A 23080-nucleotide genomic window follows, 5' to 3' on the forward strand; every position below is an offset into this window, starting at 1 on the left:
GCTTGGGCTGTGCTGGATGGCAGGAGGTGGCAGGGGACTGTCCTGAGCCAGGCAGCATTTGGGCCTTTCAGCTTCTGGGCTCAGCTGCTGCCAGCACCATTGCAGATAGGAGCCAGGCAGAGCCACACAGCTGCTCAACTAACCCCTCCCACCCCTGCAGCCTTCACTCTCCATCTCTCCAGACATTGCTCCAGCTGCACTCACTTGGCTGCCCTGTGAGAGTGCCCTGGTCTCCACACCCAGCATGGCCCAACACAAGCCCCTGGATGAGAGCATGGAAGACAATATCCTGGAGAACAAGTTGGAGGAGCTCAAGAGGACAAGCTGGAGAGGTGGCCAAGGTGAACCTCAGGAGGTTCAACAACAGCAAGTGCAGAGTCCTGCACCTGGCCTGGAAGAAGCCTCACAATCAGTACAGGCTGGGGGAGGAGGTGAGAGAAAGCAGCTCTGCAGAAAAGGCCTTGGGGGTGCTGGTGGAGGAGAAGCTGGCCAGGGGCAGGCAGTGTCAGCTTGCAGCACACAAGGCCAAGGGCAGCCTGGGCTGCACCAAAAGCAGTGTGGGCAGCAGAGCCAGACAGCTGAATCTGCCACTTTCCTCTGCTCTAGGGACACCTCACCTGCAGTACTGCAGCCAGCTCTGGAGCCCTCAACACAGGAAGGACATGGACCTGATGGGGAGGGTCCAGAGGAGGCCATGAAAAGGATCAGGGGCTTGGAGCAGCTCTGCTATGAGGCCAGGCTGAGGGAGCTGGGGGTGATCAGCCTGCAGAAGAGAAGACTCTGGGGACACCTAACAGCAGCCTGCCAGTACCTGAAGGGGCTACAAGAAGGCTGCAGAGGGACTGTTTGCAAAGCCTGCAGGGACAGGACCAGGGCCAATGGCTCCAAACTAGAGCAGATTCGGATTGGATGTGAGGAACAAGTTCTGCACCATGAGGCTGCTGGAACACTGCAACAGCTTGCCCAGGGAGGGCAGTTCCAACGCTCAGAACCTTTCCCCAAGCTCACACCCTGCTCCCAAGCACAAAATCAGCAAATAACCTCAGAACCACTTCCCAGGCTCAGATCTAGCACCCAAGTTCTAGAACCACCTCCCAAGCTTGGAAGCAGCTCCCAAGCTCAGAGCCAGGTTCACCACTTTGCTTCTTTCAAGTTTCGTTCACTGAAGTTCTGCTAAGAGCCCAAATTCAAGATTCAGAGAATGCTTTGGGCTGGAAGGGACCCCAAAGATCAGCCAGCTCCAACCCCCCTGCCATGGCCAGGGACACCTGCCACCACACCAGGCTGCTCAAGCCCTCATCCAACCTGGCCCTCAACACCTCCAGGGAGGGGGCAGCCAGCACCTCCCTGCACAACCTGCTCCAGTCTCTCACCACCCCCACTCCAAACAGTTTCCTCCCAAGCTCCACTCCAAATCTGCCCTCCTCAAGCTTCAATCCATTCCCCCTCAGCCCATCACTCCCACACCCTGACAAAAGTCCCTCCACAGCTCTCCTGCAGCCCCCAGCAGCTACCACAAGGATGCTCCAACCTCTCCCCACAGCTTTCTCCTCTGCAGCCTCAACAGCCACAACTCCTCCAGCCCAACCCCACAGGGGAGCTGCCCCAGCCCTCCCACCACCCCCATGGCCTCCTACAGACCCCCTCCAACACCTCAACCTCCTGCCCCTCTTGGGGGCACCACAACTGGACACAGCACTCCAGGTGGGAGCACAGGAAGCTGGCAGCACAAAAACCATTGCAGCAAAAGCTTCAGTGTGTGCTCAGCTTCCAAACCCCAAGGGATCTCTACCTGGGGACAAGAGAAAGGACCAAAGGCATCCAAGACACTGATCCAACACCTGGGAATGCACAAAACAACCAGCAAGAGCTTCAAGGAACACCAGACTTGCACTGGGCTGCAAAGCTCTCCAGAAGAAAACCAGCCCAGAAGGTGGCCAGTGCCCAGGGCAGTGAAAATCCCAGGCTCTCCCTCTCCTGCTGCACAAGGAAAGGTTGAGTTGGCCACAAGAAGCCAAACACTTCCCCACACACATCCAGGCTCAGCACTTCAGCTTTCACCTCCCTCAAGCCCTTTTCTGCAAGCAGCACTTCCTCATTCCACATCTCCAGCAACACAACAAGGCCTTCAAGGCTCTCCTACACTCCACACCTCTCAGCCACACCCACACAGCTTGGCCACCCACAAGCCTTCAAGCTTCCTTCTCACCACTTCTCTTCCCAACTCTCACCTCCCTTTTGCTCTCTCAGCACACCACAAACTAACCCAAGAAGGCTCCAGGGGACACCACTGCTTGCAATCAGCCCAGGCAATTCCAAGGGAAGACTCTCAGCCCAGAGGGAAAACCCAAACCTTTCAGCTCCACACAGGACTCTCTCCCATTTCCTTTCTTTCCAGCACCTTCAGCACCTCAGATGCATTTGCTGGGGCTCAGCTTCCTCACACAGCCACACAATTGCTTGGCCTGCAAAATCCCTCTCTGAGCATGGAGTCCAACTGGCAGCCCCAACACCACCAGGGCCAGCAAACCATGGCCCCATGGCCACACCTTGCTGCAACCCCTCCAGGCATGGCCACTCCACCGCCTCCCTGGGCAGCCTCTTCCAATCCCTCACCACTCTGCCACCAAACTCATTTCTCCTCCTCTCCAACCTAACCCTCCCCTGACACAATTTCAGGACACTTCCTCTCCTTCTACCACCTGACACTAGGCACAAGAGCCCAACCCCCACTCTCTGCAGCCTCCTTGCAGGGAGCTCTAGAGGCCAAGGAGGTCTCCCCTCAGCCTCCTCTTCTCCACACTACACACCCCCAGCTCCCTCACCTGCTCCTCACCAGCCCTGCTCTCCAGACCCTTTCTTCAACACCTTTCCTGCCCTTCTCTGCACCTGCTCCAGACCCTCAAAGTCCTTCTTGGAGTGAGGGGCCCAAAACTGACCCCAGCAATGGAGCTGTGGCCTCCCCAGTGCCCAGGAGAGGAGGACAAGCCCTGCCCTGGCCCTGCTGGACACAGCATTGCTCAGACTTGCAGAGCACTGGAATTGCTTTGGGCACTTGCAGCAATGATTTCCTTCCCTTCCCACCTCATTGCACAGCAAAGAGCAGCACAGCCACACAGATCCCCCCAGACCACCCCCAACATCACAGACCCCCACAGCTACCAAGGACTGCCCACAGAGATCCCTAGAACTCAGGGGGCTGGGAGGGGGGATGCAGGCACTGGCAGTCTGGGGGAGCTAAGGCCCTGAACCCCCCAAACAGCCTCCCCCAACTCATTCCCCCCAGGCAGCCCACCCTGTACCTCCCCACAAGCAGAAGGAGCCAAGGCCCAGCCCAAAATGCCCCCAGGGAAACCCCAACAGCAGCCTGAGACCTCCAAATGCCTCCCTGGGATCCTAAGTCACCTCCCTGCACCCCAAAACTATCCCAAAGGAACCAACAATGGCCCAAAAGGAGTTCACAGATGGAGTTGAGAGAGAAGAGCAGGAGGGTCCTAAAATGTTGCTTTCCCAACTCTTTTCTTTACCCCTAGCCTGGAAGGGTTCAAAACAGTGCTGCCATGGCCCTGCTGCTCAGAATCCCTCCAGAGCAACACAGTCCTGGGTACCTTGGGGGTTCTGGGGGATCCTTTTTGGCTACCTGGGGCTTGGAGGCCATTTTTGGTACCTTTGGGATACTTTTGGGGTGTCAGGGAGTAACTGAGGGTCTCAGCAGGCACCTTGGGATCCCACGAAGGTGTTTTGATGCCTTGGGGACTACTCTAGGGTCCTGTGTTCTTACTTTGGTCTCTTGGGGGAACATTCTGAGCTCCAGGAGGCATTTTGGGCTCTGCCTTTGCTCCACCTGCTTGTGCAGGGGCCAGCCTGGGCTGCCCAGGGGGACACAGGGGGTCCAGGGAGGCTGTTTGGGGGTTCAGGGCTTGAACTCCCCCCACAGCCCTCCCAGGACCTGCAGCTGGTCGTGCTGGGCCAGCAGGAAAAGTCATCAAAGGCTCTTGGAGCCTCCCTGGGGCCTGCTTGCTGCCCTCCATGCAGCACCCAAGGCCTGGCTGGAGGCACCCAGCACAGCCACAGCAGCCTCAGCAGCACCACAGGAGGCTGTGGGAGGCCACAGCAGCCAGGTCCCACCCACCCCCAAACACTACAGACCCCCACAGACTCTACCCTGCCCCACAGGATCCCAAGCCCAGCCCCAACATCCCCCTCAGCCCCAGGGGATCCTCAGCCCAGCCACAGCTTTCCTCCCAGACTCCCAAAGGATCCAGATTACAACCCTCAGCCCCAAGGGAACCCAAGCCCAACCCCACACCCCCCCACAACCCTACCCCTGCCCCCCCTGCCCCAAGGACCAGGCCTGCAAGACCCCACAGATGCCCTCCCCACAGCCTCCCCAGCCCAACCCCCACAGCTCCTCCTTCTACCCCTACACAGCCTTCCCCCCAGCCCCACCCACCCCAACCCCACAAACCCTCCAACAACCCAACGGACCCCCCTGCACCCCAACCACCCTCCCGACCCCACAACTCCACACACGCCCCCAGCAGCCCCACACAGCCCTCCCTAATCCTCAGCCCAGCACAAACGCCTCAGGCCCCAGGGATCACAACCCCAAGCCCAGGCTGCCTCCCTCCGCCCCAGGGGTCCCCACCCCACCTGGCACACAAAGGGGACGCAGAGCAGGAGCCCAAAGCACAGCTCGGAGCACAGGAAGTGACCGACACGGCCACAGCCACATAACCCCCCCACAGACACCCTCAGGCTGCCCACAGCCCCACAAAGGTCCCCAGACCCGCACGGAGCCCCCCAGACCCGCACGGAGGCCCCCCCGACCAGCACGGAGCCCCTCCCGACCCGCACGGAGCCCCCCCAGACCCGCACGGAGCCCCTCTGATCACCCCAGGACTCCCCACTCCAAGCCTCACGACCCCTCCCCACACAACAGCCACACAGAGGCTCCCCCAGCACCACCAACTCCTACCACACAAACTCTCCACCAACCCTGCGGACCCCGCTAGACCCCACGGACCCTCCCGGCCCCAACCAACCCCGCAGACCACCCCCCGGAACCCCACAGACCCCTCCCTAACTCCAGCACACAACCCTCACTCCCCGGGGATTCCGATCCCCACCTCACGATCCCCTCCTCAGCCCCACACATTCCCTCACCCCACCTGCAGCCGGCACAAAGGGGACGCAGAGCAGGAGGACGACCAAGAGCTCAGCGCACAGGAAGCTGCCGACCGCCGGCCCCGGCAGGCTCCTGCCGACCACACAGCGCTGGGAGGGAGACCCCGGACCGGACCCTCCGCCTGCTGCGGCCACCTCAGACTGGGAGCGGAAGCAGGGGGCGGGTTGCAAGACGAAGTCCCGCCCACGCCTGGGCAGACACAGCCAATCAGAGGCGTCGGCAGCGCGGCAGCTCCTCCCCCTGGGCGCTGCCGAGGCACAGCGAGGAGCTGCCACTGCCGGCCGCGGCCGCCATTGTTCCTGCCCCGAGGGGAGCGGCAGCAGTTGCGGAGCGCGGGAGAAGTGCCGGAGGTGCTGGCGGGCGAGCAGCAGCTGCCGGCTCGTGAGCTGCGGCGGGGCCGGAGGGGCTGAGGGGGCCGGGGAGTGCTGAGGGCGGCGGCAGCGGAGCGGCGAAGGGTCTGGGCGGGCCCCGGGGCATGCTGAGAGCCGGGGAGCCTTTAGCTGCTGGCCCCGGGGCTGCGCGGGCCAGGACAAGCTCAGGCTTTAGGCTTTCCTTCCTTTTTGTTGGAGTTTTTCCCTGCTTCACAACAGGTCGCCACTGCCTGCTTTGGAACACCTTGGCTTTGCCTCCAGACCTAGCAGCAGCCTCTGGCGGGCTGCAATCTGTTGGCTTGGGCAGCGCACAGCTTGGTTTGGTCACAGGTTGGGTTTGAGCTTCTTCGCTTAGGCTGAGAGCTGAACACAGAGCAGAAGGAAAGTTCTGCTTGCAGGCATGAGAGAGGGGACGTGGGGCCAGAGGAGGAAGTTGGAGGAGGGCTTTGGAGGAGCCCAGAGCACTTGTGCAGGGCCAGAGACACAAATATTGCACTGAACCAGAGCCCGTGGATACCGAACAGGGAGGAGGAAGAATTGCAGTAGCCAGGAGAGGCTTTGTGAAAGCTCCTGGAGAAGTAAGTGTGAGAGCTTTTGATCGGGGCTGATGGACTCTGAGAAGGATCTCCTCCCACCTAGCCCAGTGCAGAATGCATTGGAATGCTGCTGCCCAAGCACAGTGGTGGCTAAGAAGCTTTTGGATTCTCCCATCACCTCCTTGCCCTTTTCCTGGGCCATGAGCCAGCCCAGGGTCAGTCAGGCATGGAGTGGGACAGACAAACCCAGAGCACTGAGAGGTCTCCTTGGTGAGCTTGGCCCTCACTTTCCCAACCTTGCACTGCTCTCCCTAAGGCTTGGGAGTGTGTCAGCTCCTGCCAGCCCCCAGTGCAGCTGGAGCTGTCTCCTGCCAGCCCTGTGCCTCTGTGCCACTTGTGAGATGGAAGCAATTTCTCTGATCTTCCATACACTGTCACATTTCCAGGACACAGTGACCATCTCTAAAGTCATCTTTCCAGACCCACACTGTCCAGCCAAAGGCCATTTCCATCATTCTCCACTTTCCTCCTCTCCTCATTCTCTGTTCCTTCGGATTCCTCTCCCCTGTACTGCTGCTTTGAGCTTCAGGGAGCAAAAGCTGAGCTGGCTTTCAACAGCCTCCTTGCCTCCTGAGCCACCTCTGCCATTGTGTTTCTCTCCAGCTGTTGTATCTACCTGCCTGAAACATTGCTGCTCAGCTCATCCCTGGTAGAGAGGCAACCTGCTGAGAGACAGCTTGTGCTGAGCAGATGGTTCCAGAGGGCTTGGATTGCTGAGGGAACTTTCTCAGGCTTGGCTTTGCTTTGCTTCCCAACAGCAACAATTCTTCTGTGGCTGTGTGCAGCCAGTTGTGGAAGGAGAGCAGGGGGGAGATGGTGCCATGGAGCTGTGAGCTGCAGCTGCAGAGAGCAGGGGAGAAGTCTGATGCAAGGAGCAGTGCTGTAAGCCCCAGGTGGGCAATGAGAGGCATGGGGAGGTTGGGAGGGTGAGGAGCAAAGTTGTGCATAGAGTGTCAGGCCTCCAGGGACAGCTTCTGCTCCCAGTGCAGACCTGCTGAGGAGACAGCCTGGATCAGTATCACCTGGGGGATGCTGCTGTCACCTCTCCTCTGTCTCAGAAATAATAAAATATTTTCCCTTTGCCATGCAAACTGAGCTGTGTTAGCTGCAGCTTGACATCCTGAAGAGAACTGCAGAAAGAGAAAAACTCCTGAGGGCACCTGGGGCTCATTGCATGAACCTCAGGAACTGCCAGGAGACTGAAGAAACCTCTCAAGAAGTCAGAAGCAAAACTCCAAGTACCTTGAAGCATTGATTGTCCCAGGGGCTCGTTGGAGCAGCTCAGTGGAGACTGCAGGGAGCCAAAGGCAAAGTGCAGGGCAGCAAACCCTGGGCTTGGTTTGTGGAGCACAAAGGCCAAGCCCTGAGCACAGCCCCTGGGCAGGCAGATCCTGTCCCTCAGGTGTGGGCCAAGGCTCTGCAGGTGCTGTGGGCTGTGCTCTGTGTGATGCTGAGGGAAGGACAAGGGGATGGCAGCCCCCAGCCTGCCTGGAGCTGTGCCAGGAGGCAATGAAGCACAGAATTAAGCAGGTTGGAAAAGACCTGAGAGATCATCAAGTCCAACCTATGCCCCAACACCATCTCATCAACTAATCCATGCCTGCGCTCCCCGCCTGTCCCGCACGGTCCGAATTGGTTTCGAGGCCAGCGAGCTCCGCCCAAGTCCCCCCGGTAGTGCCCCTGGGCACGGTGTCCCAGCATGCTTCGTGTCCCTCCTTAGCATGACCCCGACTACGCTCCGCATTCGCCCCGCCCTTGTCTTGCCTCCCGACCAATGACATCGCACGCTCTGCCCCTTTCCTGAAAGCTCCGTCCATCTCCCTTCCTACCCTTCCTGATTGGCAGGGCTCAGCGAGGTCTCCTGGCGTCCCCCTCAGCCCCTTCCGCCCCGCCGCAGCTCCTCGATGTGCCTCGGCAGCGCCCAGGAGGAGGAGCTGTCGCGCTGCCGGCGCCTCTGATTGGCTGTGTCTGCCCAGGCGTGGGCGGGACTTCCTATTCCGTACCCAGCCGTGCTTCCGCTCACAGTCACGCGTGGCCGCCGCAGATCGGAATCCCCCAGCTGCTGCAGGGCTTGGTTTGGGGTTTCCTTCCCAGTGCTCTCTGCTCGCCAAGGCCGCCAGGAGCCTGCCGGGGCCGGCGGTCGGCAGCTTCCTGTGCGCTGAGCTCTTGGTCGTCCTCCTGCTCTGCGTCCCCTTTGTGCCGGCTGCAGGTGGGGTGAGGGAATGTGTGGGGCTGAGGAGGGGATGCTGAGGTGGGAATCGGAATCCCCGGGGAGTGAGGGTTGCATCGTGGGTTGGGGATCAGGGAATGGTCTGGGGGCTGCGGGGGGCTTCTGTGCGGTTGGCGGTTCGGGAGGGTCGGTTGGGTTGGGGAAGGGTTTGTGCGGTAGGGGTCGGTGGGGCTGCGGGGAACCTGTGCAGGGATCAAGGGGGAACCGGTGGGGTTTGGGTTGGGCGCTCATGGGGATATGCGAGGGGGTGTGTGGGGTGCCGGGGAGGTATGTAGGGTCGGTGGGTGGTGTCCGTGCCGTTGTGGGAGGGTTCTGTGTGGTTCCGTGGGAGATGTGTGTAACTGGGAGTGGACTATGGGTTTGGGTCCTTGGTTCTATCAGGGGTGAGCACCTATGGGGTTCTGGTGTGGTCTGGAGGGTTCTGGGGACCCATCCTTGGGGCTGGGGGTGGTCTGTGGGGCTGGGGAGGGGTCGGTGTGTGGGGGGGTTCCTTGTGCTGCTGTGCTGCTGAATTCCCCTGCTAGGGGCAGCCTCAGGCCCCCTTTGGCTGCTGCTGTGTTGCAGCCGGAGCCCATTGGTCGGGGGCAGCGTGGGGGCTGGATGGCAGCAGAGGCTCCTGTGGGGGAGCCCTGGCGGTTTGGAGGCTTTGTGCTGGCAGGTGCCGGGCAGCTGCTGTGGTAACGGGCAGTGGCTGGGCTGAGGGCCAGGCCCAGGGGGGGAGCCCAGGCCAGGCTGTGTCCTGGGTGCCGTGGGGGTGGTAGCCGTGGGTGCTGTGCTGAGCCTGAGCTTAGGAGTGCCTGGGGCTGGTGGCAGCTGTGGGGTGGTTTGGGAGGTGGAGGTGGTGCCGGGGCAGGGGCAATGAGGTCGTGGTGCTGCCAGCCAGCAGCGTGGCGACAGAGCTGCGGATCCTGAGCTGCTGAGGGCGCTGGGAGCGGAGCAGGGAAGGGGCTGGGCGGGCCCCGGGGCATGCTGGGAGCTGTGGGCGTTGGGCTGCTGGGCCCGGGGGCTGCGCAGGGCATGCTGGGAGTTGTGGTTCTCAGCTGGGATGGCGCCGCCTGGGCTGGGCTGCGGGACAGAGCCAGGGCTGGACCGCAAACACCTCCTGGAAACCTCTGACAAAGGAGGTGTGGAAAGAGTTTGTGAGCCCTGAACAGCTCCTAAGAGGTTTTCAGGAGAGCTTTGAAGAGATTTTGGCCATTTTTGAAGCTTATTTGCAGAGCTGAGAACCTAAAAAACTTATTAAAGCCTCTCCAGTGCTCCTGAAAAGAGATTTTGCTGCCTCTGGAGGTGGTTTGAGGGAGTCCTGGGAGGTTTGAGAAGACTTTAACGAGGTTTTAGGTGCCCTGAAGAGTTTCCAACAGCCAGAACCTCACTGGAATCTCTGGAAAATTAGTTTCTAGGAGTTTGAGAGAGATTTGAATGAATTTTAAAGAGATTTTGATTGGGTTTGGGTTTTTTTTTCCTGAGAATTTTGAGTGCCCAAAACCTTCTTTAAGTCTCCAAGTTTTTAATATATCATGAGGTGTTTGTAAGAATTTGTAGGAGGTTTGAAAGTCTTTTATTTTCTAGGGGGATTTAAGAGTTTTGAAAAGAGGTTGATGGTTTTCAGGGCTGTTCTAAACCTTTTAAGCATTTTAAAGGAGTGACAAACACTGAACTAGGCCTAGAGACTCCTTGAAGTCTCCTCAGAAGAGGATTTGGTGAGTTCTTAAGGAGGTTTTGAGAGGTTTTGATCAAATTTCCAGAGGTTTTGACCAGTTCTGAAGAGATTTCTTGGTTTTGGAAGATATTTGGGGGAGTTTTGAAGGCATTTGGATGATTTTTCAGGTGTATTTGAAAAGTGTTCAGAACCCAAAAGTTCATTCAAGTCAGTCAGTCAGGCAGTTTTAAACGTTTTCCAGTGTTTTTGAAGCATTAAAGCAACCTAGAAACTCCCCAAAATCTCTTTGAAATGACTTTGAGGGGTTCTGAACAGCTTTGAATGACTTCTGCAGAGCTTTGAGCACTTTGTGAGGAGCTTTTGATGTTTTTCAGGTGGTTTGAAGCCTTGTTAAGCATTTTTGAAGGGAGTTGAGCTCCTAGAGAGGCCTCGAAACTCATTAAGAGCACTTCAAAAATTTGTTTCTAGGAGTTTTGAAGAGATTTTAATGACTTGTGAAGATATTTTGATTATTTGAATGGATTTGAGGGCCAAGAAAGTCCTTCTGAGTTTTGCTGTGTCTTTAAGAGTTCTGAACAGATGTTGATGATTTTGAAGGCAGTTTGACACCTCCTGAAGCATTTTGAAGGGTGCTGAAAGCTTAAAGAAGGTCACAAAGTGATGAAAATCTCTCCAGAATGAGTTTGAAGAATATCAAAGAGATTTTAATTGACTTTGGAAGTTTCTGAAGAGGTTTGGGTGATTTTTTTTTTCAGGCCTATTTGAAGAGTCTGAAAACCCAGAACTCCTTAAAATCTCTCCAATACTCTTACAAATGAGGTTTGAATGCAGCTTTAGGCACTTCTAGAAGGAGGAAGTTCTAGGAGGCTTGAAAATATTTCAGTGATTTCTTAGGGGAGGTTTAAAGGAATGGTGATGATTCGTTGGACATTTTAGGGCACTTTCAAAGCTCTTTTGAGAACCATCAGACAAATAAACCAGCCTAGGAGCTGCCTAAAATCTCTTCCAAATTAGCTTTTAAGAGTTACTGTGAGTTTCAAAGAGGTTTTCAGATGTTTCAAAGATATTTCAATAACTGTGGAAGAGTTTTTTGCTTTTTAAAGAGACCTTGAGGATGTTTCAGGCCTGGTTGAAGAGTTTGGAGAATCCCAAACCTGACTGAAATCTCTGCAGCATGCTGAGAAAAGATTTGAATGCATCCTTTGATGGTTTGGGGAACTGTGATGAGGTTTGAAAAGACTTGAGTGACTTTTTCTGGGCCTTTAGCTCTTTTGGTGATGATTTGTTTTGAGCACTTGTGAAGTTTTGAAGCATCTTGAAGACAGAACTAAGGCTCAAAAGTCACTGCAGTGCCTTCAGAATGAGCTGTTGAGAGCTGTGGAGAGATTTTAATGCAGCCTTAAGGCTTTGTGGCAAGTTGGGAAAGGATTTGGATCAATTTTTGGAAGGGTTTTGAAGAGGAATGGTCAGGTGCCAGGGTGAGGCCCCTGGTGCTGCAGTGGTGCTGAGCTGGGTGGGAAGCTGCCTGCCCTGGGGCACTGATTGGGCTGCTGAGGTGGCACAGAGAGGGGCACTGCAGATTCATTCTCCTTCCTGTCCTCATCCTTCTTCTTCTCGCAATCCTTCTCCTCCTCATTCTCGACCTCAACCTCCTTCTCCTCCACAATCTCCTCCACATCTTCCTTTCCCTGGAGGCTACACTTGAGCTCCTCCAACTTCTTCAGGGTATTCTCCTCCATGCTCTCACCCAGGGCCTACTGTTAGGCCATGCTGGGGCTCTAGACCAGCTCTGGGGCCGTAGTAGGGAACTGGAGACTCCTGGGGGCCAAAGAGTGAGTGCAGAGAGATGGAGAGTGAAGGCTGCAGGGGTGGGAGGGGTTAGTTGAGCAGCTGTGTGGCTCTGCCTGGCTCCTACCTGCAATGGTGCTGGCAGCAGCTGAGCCCAGAAGCTGAAAGGCCCAAATGCTGCCTGGCTCAGGACAGTCCCCTGCCACCTCCTGCCATCCAGCACAGCCCAAGCAGGCACTCAGAGGTCCTAGCCACACCCCCAGCCATAGCCCAGGCAGGAGTCACCTGAGGTCTCACTCCCTCTCTGTCCCCCTTCATCAGTTGCTGCATGAGGTGGCTGCAGGGTCCCTCCCCACCCCTCATATGTAACCCCCCCATGGCTTCTTGTTCTTTCAGCCCTCCAGCTCATGCCAGCCTTTAGTCTCAGGCCCCTTCCATTCTTTTGCTCCTGGTTCCAGCCCAGTTCCTTAGATGCTTCCTCAGCCACAACATTTTGCACTCCAGCCTTGCAGCTGCAGTGGCAGTGGAGGTGTGGGCCACAGGGCCAAAGATGGGCTGGGAATGGGGGAAAGGCCTGGGAATAGTCAAGCAGGAATTAGGCCTTGTCCCCCTAAAAAGGGGGCAGGATGCCCAGGTGGCAAATGTGTGTACAGGAAATGTCAGAATGTGGCAGGATTTCAGGAGCTGAAAGGAGTGAATTGTGCTGCAGCTCTGCATGTGTCAGCTGGGAGATGAGCAACAGCCCCTGGGCACTGTGCCCTCCCAGCAAACCTCATTTTGTCTTGGGGATGTGGAGTGGCAGCTGCAGGAGAAGTGCAAAGAGAAAGGTGAGAACAATGGGCAGGGAGAGAAGGAAGCCAAAAGCTTTGCACTGAGTCTCTTTGGGCTGCCTGTGTGTGAATGGTGCTGGAGGTGTCAGGTTTGTCCAGGAGACAGAGACTCCTCCAGCAGCACAGTGAGGGCTGAAGAGGTTTAGCAAGAAGCTGACCAAGTCCCTGCCCCCTTTGCTGCATGTCCAGAGAGCATGAACCTCCCTTTGTCTGTGTGCTCAGGGCTGCTCTGATCCTCTCTTGGGGAGTGGCCAGCAGAGAGGTTTGTGCAGGGCAGAGGTGATCACAGAGTGGGTGTGGTGGGGACAGGGACAGGGCCAGAGAGAAGACCTGTGTCCAGAGCAGCATCTCATCGTAAATGCATCTGCAGGCAGCAGAGGCCTGGTCAGGCAGTAAGAGGAAAGTGCAGGCAAAGGCTGGGAGAAGCTGTGTGGAGGCAGCTGTCTTATGGTGCTGGGCTGCAGCTGTGTGCTGGGGGTTTGTGTCAGGGTGAGCTGAAATTCCCCCCCCCCCCACCGACAATAACCAGGCTAGCCCAGTCTGGAAGCAAATGAAGGCTGTATTTACAAGCAGATGAAATGCAATGCCTATGTACAAATATACAAAATTCACAACACTTACAAATATATACAATCAACAGAAAAGCACAACCAAGCTCCCTTTGCTTCCCCCCCAAGGGGACCTTCCCAAAGGGGCCTCCCTCTCCCAGGATCTTCCCCCCCAGACGCCTCTGGACAGAGAAGCAGAGTTAGTTAAGGAGAAAGTTGTTAACTTAGCTGCCAAGGTCAGTGTGTTATCTTCAGCCAGAAGAGAAGAAGAAACAGCAGCCAGACAGCCCAGCAACTGCCCCCACTGCCAAACGCAGAATGTGCAGAATGCCTACTTTGTTTTGGGTAATAGTTCTTAAACATTTCTATCTATCCAAGGGAAGTGTTTAGAACAATCGTTATTTTGCTTTCTTACACCCAATAGTGACTTATTTACATTCTTTCACTTTCTCTGTTCTGACCTTTGCAAGGAAAAATTAAAAAGACAGTTTCAAACCATCACAGGGTTGTGTGCTGGGCAAGGAGCTGAGTCTGCACTTGTTCAGGCCTCCCATCTTCAGCAGCCCTGGCTGTGTGCTGTGCCTGTGCTGCCTGGCTTGGGAGCTGCCCCTAGCAAGGCTCAGCTCTGCTGCCTGTTCCTGGGCAGTGCTGAGCCATCCCTTGCAGGTCAGTGTTCTCCTCTGAGTCCTTTCCTTGTATGTGGCAGGGGCTGTGTCCTTCTCTGTCCATCAGCCCTGCTGCTGTGTGCTGGGCAAGAGCAGAGTTTGCAGATCTGCTCCTTGGAGCAGCCCAGCAGGGAAAGAAGGCAGAGTGGGGCAAGAGCAGGACCCCAGCCCGTGGCTGATGCCTGGGGCACCTCCCAACCTCCTCCAGCCCCTCCTGCCCAACATGATTACTCCTTCAGGGTCTCAAAAGGACATCAGCTGTGGGGGGAGTCTGGGAGCTCCCCAGGCATGTGGGGGTCAGTTGTGTGGTAGGAGGTGATGTTTGGGGTTGGGATGTGGAGCGTAGATGGGCGGTTGGAGGTGGTTTGGTCTTTCTTGGTCAGTGTTCTTCCCTCTATTGTTTGAGCCAGGAGAGATGAATCATAGAATCAACCAGGTTGGAAGAGACCTCCAAGATCATCCAGCCCTAAGCAATCAACCAGACCATGGCACTAAGTGCCTCATCCAGTCTCCTCTTGAACGTCTCCAGTGATGGCGACTCCACCACGTCCCTGGGCAGCCCATTCCCATGGGCAATCACCCTCTCTGTGAAGAACTTCCTCCTAACATCCAGCCTAGACTTCCCCTGGCACAACTTGAGACTGTGTCCTCTTGTTCTGCTGCTGGTTGCCTGGGAGAAGAGACCAACCCTCACCTGCCTACAACGTCCCTTCAGGCAGTTGTAGACAGCAATGAGGTCACCCCTGAGCCTCCTCTTCTCCAGGCTAAACCACCCCAGCTCCCTCAGCCTCTCCTCATAGGGTTTGGAACACAAACCCCATGAGGAGAGGCTGAGAGAGCTGGGGTGGTTTAGCCTGGAAAAAGGACAAGGCCTGGGCAAGGAGGTACGCTGACAGTGATGCCAGGCTTGTGCACAGTGGGACAAGACCACTTGTAAGTCCCCAAGTGTCTCAGGGCACTGCTCACAGGAACATGAAGTTTCAGCACAGGTATTGGAGGTCTGACCTTTCACCATGGCAGGAATTTGGGGTTTGAGAGTCCCTCTCCTTTCCTTGCCCCAGCTGAATGTTTTGTGTTGGGAGTCAGGGCCTGTAATGACCCAGGCAGGTCAAGGTTTGAGGTCCTGGGCTCAGGTGTTTCCATCTTTCCTAGGCCACAGCTATGACCTCTTCCCCCACCAGCATGGCCTTACAGAAGGATCCAGAGAATAGCTGGGAGGAGAACTACCCCAAGAACAAAATGAAGGAGCAGAAGTGTAGCCCAAAGGAAGAGGATGAGAAGATGGAGAATACAGAGGTGAATGATGACTATGATGATGATTTGTATGAGGAAGAGGAGGAAGATGAGGATGAAGGTGACCAGGATGAGGTAGAGAATGAGGATGAAGGCACAGCAGGCCCCTGTGTGCCAGCTGAGCAGCTGAATCAGTGCCCTGAGTGTGGGCAGAGCTTCTCAGCTGTCTCAGAGTTGATGAAGCATCACTGCCCCCACCCTGGCACCCGGCTCTTCATCTGTGGTGACTGTGGCAAGAGCTTCAAACACAGCTCAACCCTCACCATCCACCGCCGCATCCACACCGGAGAGAATCTGTTCCCCTGTGCTGAGTGCGGCAAGAGCTTCACCACGAGCACTTCATTCATCCGGCACCAACTCACCCACAGCGGTGACAAACCCTACAGCTGTGCCCAGTGCGGCAAGAGCTTCACCTGCAGCTCCTCTCTCACCGAGCACCGTCGTGTGCACAGTGGTGAGAAGCCTTTCACCTGTGCTGACTGTGGCAAGAGCTTCAAACACAGCTCAACCCTCACTGTCCACCGCCGCATCCACACGGGACAGAAGCTGTTCCCCTGTGCTGAGTGCGGCAAGAGCTTTACCAGGAGCACTAGACTCATCCAGCACCAACTTATCCACAGCAGTGACAAACAGTACAGCTGTTCCACCTGTGGGAAAAGTTTCAGCAGCAGCTCCACCCTCACCATGCACTCTCGTGTGCACACTCGTGAGAAGTCTTTCACCTGTGCTGACTGTGGCAAGAGCTTCAAACACAGCTCTACCCTCACCGTCCACCGCCGCATCCACACCGGAGAGAAGCTGTTCCCCTGTGCTGAGTGCGGCAAGAGCTTCACCACGAGCACTTTATTCATCCGGCACCAACTCATCCACAGTAGTGACAAACCCTACAGCTGTGCCCTCTGTGGCAAGAGCTTCGCACAGAGCTCTTACCTCACCAAGCACCGTCGTGTGCACACTGGTGAGAAGCCTTTCACCTGTGCTGACTGTGGCAAGAGCTTCATCAGCAGCTATCAATTCACTCGGCACCGTTGTGTGCACACTGGGGAGAAGCCTTTCACCTGTGCTGACTGTGGCAAGAGCTTCAGCAGCAGGTCCTATTTCACCCGGCACCGTCGTGTGCACACTGGTGAGAAGCCTTTCACCTGTGCTGACTGTGGCAAGAGCTTCAGCAGCAGGTCTTATTTCACCCAGCACTGTCATTTGCACACTGGTGAGAAGCCTTTCACCTGTGCTGACTGCAGCAAGAGCTTCCTCAGCAGCTATCATTTCACCCGGCACCGTCGTGTGCACACTGGGGAGAAGCCTTTCACCTGTGCTGACTGTGGCAAGAGCTTCACCTGTAGGTACAACCTCACTCAACACTGTCGTGTGCACACTGGTGATAAACCTTTCACCTGTAATGACTGCGGCAAGAGCTTCACCTGTAAGTCCAACCTCACCCAGCACCGTCGTGTACACACTGGTGAGAAGCCTTTCACCTGTGCTGACTGTGGAAAGAGCTTCACCTGCAGCTCCGACCTCTCCCGGCACCGTCGTGTGCACACTGGAGAGAAGCCTTTCACCTGTGCTGACTGTGGAAAGAGCTTCACCTGCAGCTCCGACCTCTGCCGGCACCGTCGTGTGCACACTGGAGAGAAGCCTTTCACCTGTGCTGACTGCGGCAAGAGCTTCACCCACACGTCCATTCTCAAAAAGCATCGCCGCAGCCACACCAGTGAGCAGCCCAAACTGCAGGGGAGGCACAAATAGATCCAGCCAGGGTCTGTTGGGTTAATGCTGATCCCCTGAAAGGGCCTTTCCAGCAGATTGAACCAAAATCGCCTCTTGCACCTGCATTTGTCAGAGGCTGTGGACTGCAGCAGGATCAAACACCTCCTGCCCTTTTGAACACCAATTAGTGCTGATGAGAACAATTACAGTGCTGAGTCAGCACAGGAATGGAGCTGTGTGACCAGTTCAGGGGGGTCAAAGTGAGGTTTGCAGAAGAGTCTTGAGAGTGTCTTGCTGGGTGCAATCTCAGGGACATCTCAGGGTTTTTTGGGGAGGACTCAGGGGATGTTAGGTGTTTGGGGGTCTGGAGGTTTCTAGGATTGATTTTCAGAATCTTTGCAGGGCATAGAGGGGATCTCAGGGAGGTTTTTGGAAGCACTCAGAATGCTTCTGTCAGCTTTCCACTAAGGGGCTCTGCTGCTTTCCAGCAGGCCTGGCGCTTCCAAAAGCCTTCTCCCTAGCTCAGCAGTGTTCCTGATCGATTCCTGCTGACCTGCGTCTTCCCTCAAGCTTTCCACCCACCCAGAAGTGGGAAGAGACTTTTTTGAGTGTTGAGGAGTTTTCAGAAGCTTGAAGAGAGTAAAGACTTAAATGATTGCAAGAAAGGATGCTGTGGCTCAGCACAGTGCCCAGAAATACTCCCCCAGGACGTCTGTCTTACACTTGGCTCTGAACTTAGCTCTGCAGCTCTAAGCAGTGTGCCTGGCATACCCATGAGCTGCTGCTACACAAGCTGGAGCTGGCTGAGCTGCTGCACAAATCCACAAGTTGTGTGCTCCAGATGCTGCCTTGGAAGCTGAAAGTGAGTGTGCAAATGTCATGGTCTTCAGGTGGAGAGAGCCCTCCCCACAAAGAACTGCCACAGGCACAGTTTGGAGCTGTACAACGTGGAGAGAAGTCCAGAAAGGCATTTGGGCAAGGAAGTGTCAAACAGCTAAGGAAGTGCAAGTGCATGTGGGACTGGGAACTTCTAAAGCTGTGAGAGCAACTTGGGTGTGTGGAGCTCCCCCACTCTGGGAAGGCTTTACGACTGGTGAGGCAGTGCTGAATACCAGGTGGTGATGATCCCTTGCTTTAGAATTCCCTGCTTCTCCTCCTTTCCTAGGTTGCAGCTGCTGTTGTTCACACAAGGGCAGCTGCCTGGCTGTGTGTAGAGTCTCTGATTTCTCTGCTGACCAGCTACAAGCTGCAAAGTTGTTTTCCTGCATGAGCCAAGAAGAACATCCTGCATGAGCCAGAGGTGCTGGCACCTTTGATTGGAGCATGCTTTAGTTTATACACAGGGTTAGGGATTCTGCTGGTGCCATGAATGAATGGGAGAGGTAAGAAAGTCTATCAAAATGAGGTACTTTGGGCAAGAGATACTCGATTAGGAACTTCCTGTTAGCTACTTCTTGTGTGAAGGGCTTCTGGGCCTTGTGATGTTTTGACCACTCTAAGACTGTGTCATCTGGGGATTCTGCAAGGCTATAGTCAAGGACTTGTGAGAGGACTCCTGAGATTCTCTCCCCTCTGCGCTTGTGGCATCTTGTTTTACCCCCAGGGGGTTGGTACATTTGTCACAGGAGATGGACAGCACAGGAGAGCAGCCACAGGAATCCTTTTCAAATAGCACAAGATTCTGTGCTAGCAGGCGACAAAAAAGCTTCCTGCTGACATTTTGCAGTGTGGGTTTCTAGCCATGGCCCTCAGCACCTGAGTTGTCTGGACAAAGGGGGAAGGAACTGCAGCTGAAAAAGGATGAGGTGGCTGAAGAAATGATTCTTCCTTGGCATGAGATCTTCACCTCCCTTCCTGCTCTTAAGCTCACTCCATTTCTGCGGTGTCTTTCAAAAGGGCACAGGAATTCATAGAATCATAGAATTGACCAGGTTGGAAGAGATCTCCAAGATCATCCAGTCCAACCCATCACCCAGCCCTAAGCAATCAACCAGACCATGGCACTAAGTGCCTCATCCAGTCTCCTCTTGAACGTCTCCAGTGATGGCGACTCCACCACGTCCCTGGGCAGCCCATTCCCATGGGCAATCACCCTCTCTGTGAAGAACTTCCTCCTAACATCCAGCCTAGACTTCCCCTGGCACAACTTGAGACTGTGTCCTCTTGTTCTGCTGCTGGTTGCCTGGGAGAAGAGACCAACCCTTACCTGCCTACAACGTCCCTTCAGGCAGTTGTAGACAGCAATGAGGTCACCCCTGAGCCTCCTCTTCTCCAGGCTAAACCACCCCAGCTCCCTCAGCCTCTCCTCATAGGGTTTGTGTTCCAGACCCCTCCCCAACTTTGTTGCCCTTCTCTGGACTCGTTCCAGTACCTCAACATCTCTCTTGAATTGAGGAGCCCAGAACTGGACACAATACTCAAGGTGTGGCCTGACCAGGGCTAAGTACAGGGGAAGAATAACCTCCCTTGTCCTGCTGGCCACACTATTCCTGATCCAGGCCAGGATGCCATTGGCCTTCCTGACCACCTGGGCACACTGCTGGTTCATGTTCAGCTACTATCAACAAGGTCCCTCTCTGCCTGGCTGCTCTCCAGCCACTCTGACCCCAGCCTGTAGTACTGCTTGGGGTTGCTGTGGCCAAAGTATAGAACCTTGAACTTAGCCTTGATAAATTTCATCCCATTGGCCTCTGCCAATTGAGGCTTTCTCAGGAGAAGCAGGATGTGACAAAACAACTGCTGCCAAGTGCCTGAAGCTTCCAGAAGATTTCCCTCTGTGGGGAAGATTGATGGGTTGAGGAGTGCTTAGCAGGCCAAATGGCAGCTAAAGCAGCCCAGGTGGCAGCTGCAAAGAATTGCAGGGCTTGGCTCCTCCTGCTGCCCTGCTTCTGCTTTCCTTTGCACAGCTCTGCTTGAAAGGAACTCCAGGCAGGAGTTTGCAGGAGCAGGTTTGGGGTTTGAAGAGACTGAGTGCTGAATTTGTTTGCAAGTTCCCAAAGCTCTGCTCCCATTTTGTAGGAGCAGCCCCTGGTATGGAGAATGACTTTGGAGTTGGCTTTGGATTGTAGGAGATGTTAAAACTTTGCCTGTTCTATTCTGGTAGTAAATGATCCAATTGGATACTCTCTGAAAACTCCTAAGGGTCACATTGCAGTGGGAGGTAGGTGACATGCAAGGGAAGAACAGAGGAATGGTAATAATAGCAATAGGAATAAGGAATATTAATAGCAATAGGTATAGGAAGAGTAGGAAGAATAAATAATGAGTAATTATGATAAGTATTAAGTACTTCAATACTTAGGTAATTAGGTTACTTATTAGTAATGATAATAAAAGGTGGTAAGTAGGAAGGAATTGTAATAATTGCTGAGAAGTAATAGGAAATAAGTGACAGAATAATCTAGGAAAGAATGGAATAATATAGGATCAAGTGATTTGAACTAATCAGAATAGATAATAAGAACAGACACCAGCAATAGGAAGAGGAGAGATATTAATGACCACAAAGGTGATAGCAACTGCTAAGAGTAAAATAGTGGTAATGGTGGTCATGAATAATGAAAAAGTTTTGTGATTGGAAAAATTGCAATTAAAATAAGTTTGGAGTCATTTTAACTAGAAGAAGTTGTTTGTCAGTTGATAGGTCAATAGTTCTCTTCTAGGGTGAAGGATTTAGGACTTTTTCTGTGCAGCAGCATTTGAAAACAGGTCTCTATAATATGAAGTGTTTTTTGCTGGTTTTTTTAGAGGTTAATTGAATGGTTTGATTTTAACACAGTCTTTTGGTTTGGCCTCGATTTCTGCTGTAGAGCATAAGTCAAGATTTAGAACAAGGATATTACAGAATGTGTTTGGTCTTTTCTTGATATTGCTGAGAGTGCTTTAAGGTAAGGATTCTGTTGAGATTTAGAGGCAAGAGTTGTTACTGCAAATCATTGGTAAGAGTTCAAGGATTAAGTTTTCAGACCTGATCCTTGAAACCCTTGCCTTAAAAGAAAAAAAGGGGAATTGTCTGATCCATTCCACAGAGAGATTCAGCCTAGGAAGGGCCAGGAGGTTTATTAGCACAGGGAAGGGCTGTGCTTGTGTTTTGTCACCTATAGGTGCTCAGGGACAGCAGGAAGGAAAGTCAAAAGATAGCCTGAGCTGGAGAGATCAGTTGTGCAACTGGGTCCTGCCAAGGTCTCAGCTGACACTGCAGGAATCACTGCAGAGGTGAAGCACCACTTGGAACCCCAGAGCCGAAGGAAGGCCAAGAGCAGTGAGGGCAGAGCCCACGGAGCTGAAAGTCAACTGAGCTGAGGCTGCTGGCATTGACTGCCCTGCTGAGCTGAGACTGATGGCATTGAAAGGACCCCAGAAGTCATCTGAGTGTAGACTGAATCCCATGAATGGCCAATGAGTGTGTGACTGGGAAGGTGTTCACACAGGGGTGTGTTAACTCACCAGAATATCAGAGATGATTTTAGTAATAATCTGATGGTTAAATCCCAACAATTGGTTTAGTGACCTGAATTTAGGAGGGTGGATTTGTATAGCTGCAGGGATAGGAATAATTTTGTTGCTTTTGTTTCTATTATGAACCTTTTGGTTGGTGATTATGAAAGTGCAAAAAGCAGAAGGCATGAACCTGGCTGCCTGAATTGTCCAAGGTGTCCTAAAGCACAAAGAAAGGGGAGATGCTGCAGCCAAGGGCAGCTGCTGGGACGTGTGAAGAGCACAGGATCCTGCAGTCAGCAAATCAGAGGCTGCAAAGGCCAAAGCCAAGACCATTCCATGTGTGCCAAGAACATCCTGCAGGAGGCAGAGCACTCTGACACGCTGGCTCCTCTTGGGCAATGATTTGAGCTTGTAGCTGTGGCTGGGGTTTATTGGTTAAGGGATTGGTAAGAAAGAGAATTTGAACAGCTGCTAGGGAGCAGTAGAGGCCATTGGGGGGTTAGGGCTGCCAGGGACTTCTGTGAGGTGCTTCTGCTGAGGGCTTCTGGGCCTTGTGTTAAGGACACTCTGAGACTCTGTAGCGCTGGGGATTTCTGAGCAGGCTGTAATAAAGGACTTCTGAGAGCACTTCTGAGATTCTCTCCTCTCAGCATTTCTGAATCTCCTTCTACAAGGGCACCCTGTTATCAGGGGGTACTATGATTCCCTCAGCACCCTAAAACGGGGGTGTGACAGCAGCAGGGGCAGTGGTGGCTTAATGGAAATCCTGTTGGAAGCCTCAGGTCTGCTGGAGAGCAGCAGAGCCTGTGGTGGGCAAGTGGAAATGGTGAGGGAATGCCCAGGCCAGCTGGAAGTTGTCAGGGCCACTTGTGGGCTAGTGGAAAGGGCAAGCAAATCCCTACCCATGCTGGCAGGCAGCAGGGCCCCTGCTGGGCTGTGCAATAGGTGAGAGAAGCCCTGGGCCTGCTGGAGGGCATCCAGTGGCCTTTCCCTGAGCCCACTCCTGACCCTGCTCCCTTCCAGAAGGCCTGGAGCTTCTCCTGGGCTCTGCAGCAGCCCACCCCTGCCCCTGCTGCCTCCCAGAAGGGTTGCCACAGGCTTTGCAGCAGCCCAGCAGTGGCCCTGCTGCCATCCAGTGGGTCCATGACAGCTCCCTGTGGATCTGCTCCCTTCCAGCAGGCCCAAGGCTTCCTGTGGTATTTCCCTTGGCCCTGTAGAGGCCCAGCTGCATTCAAGCAGTGCTGGGACCTGTGTTGGCCATTTCCTGAGCCCACCAACAGCCCTGCAGCATTGCAGCATGTGTGGGGCTTCTGACAAGCTTGCCACTAGCCCAGCAGCAACCCTGCTGCCTTCCAGCAGGCTTAGGGATTCTGTCAGTCTCTCAAGCAGCCCAGGATTAGGGAATTAACACTCCCATGAATGCTCCATGCTTGGGGCAGAGTGGCTGGAAACTGCTGAGTAGAGAAGGATCTGGAGGTGCTTGTTGAGAGCAGCTGACCATGAGGCAGTGTGTCCCCAGGTGGCCAAGAAGTCCAGCAGCATGCTAGCTTGAATCAGGGTTGGTGTAGCCAGCAGGAGCTGGGAAGTGATTGTGGCCCTGTGCTGGGCACTGGTGGGGCTGTACCTTGAACCCTGGCTTCAGTTTTGGCTGCTGCAGTGTGAGAGAGACACTGAGGTGTGGAGTCAGCAGGGCACTGGGGGGGAAGTTCCCCTCCTGGATCAGCTTGAGAGTGCAGGGGGCAGCGGCGTGGAGCAGCATGG

At 54.6% G+C, this 23080-nt stretch overlaps 2 protein-coding genes across 2 annotated transcripts in view; one reads left to right on the forward strand and one right to left on the reverse strand.

The window, feature by feature from the left end:
• Positions 1–23080, reverse strand: part of LOC128980263 (zinc finger protein 91-like) — a 150316-nt gene that overhangs the window by 3864 nt on the left and 123372 nt on the right.
• On the forward strand, positions 15059–16918 carry LOC128980259 (gastrula zinc finger protein XlCGF26.1-like). Its single transcript, XM_054398719.1, has one exon. It carries the CDS (start codon positions 15059–15061, stop codon positions 16916–16918), a length of 1860 nt encoding a protein of 619 aa, XP_054254694.1.

Source organism: Indicator indicator, unplaced genomic scaffold (genome assembly GCF_027791375.1).
Source record: "Indicator indicator isolate 239-I01 unplaced genomic scaffold, UM_Iind_1.1 iindUn_scaffold_88, whole genome shotgun sequence".
Taxonomy (NCBI): domain Eukaryota; kingdom Metazoa; phylum Chordata; class Aves; order Piciformes; family Indicatoridae; genus Indicator; species Indicator indicator.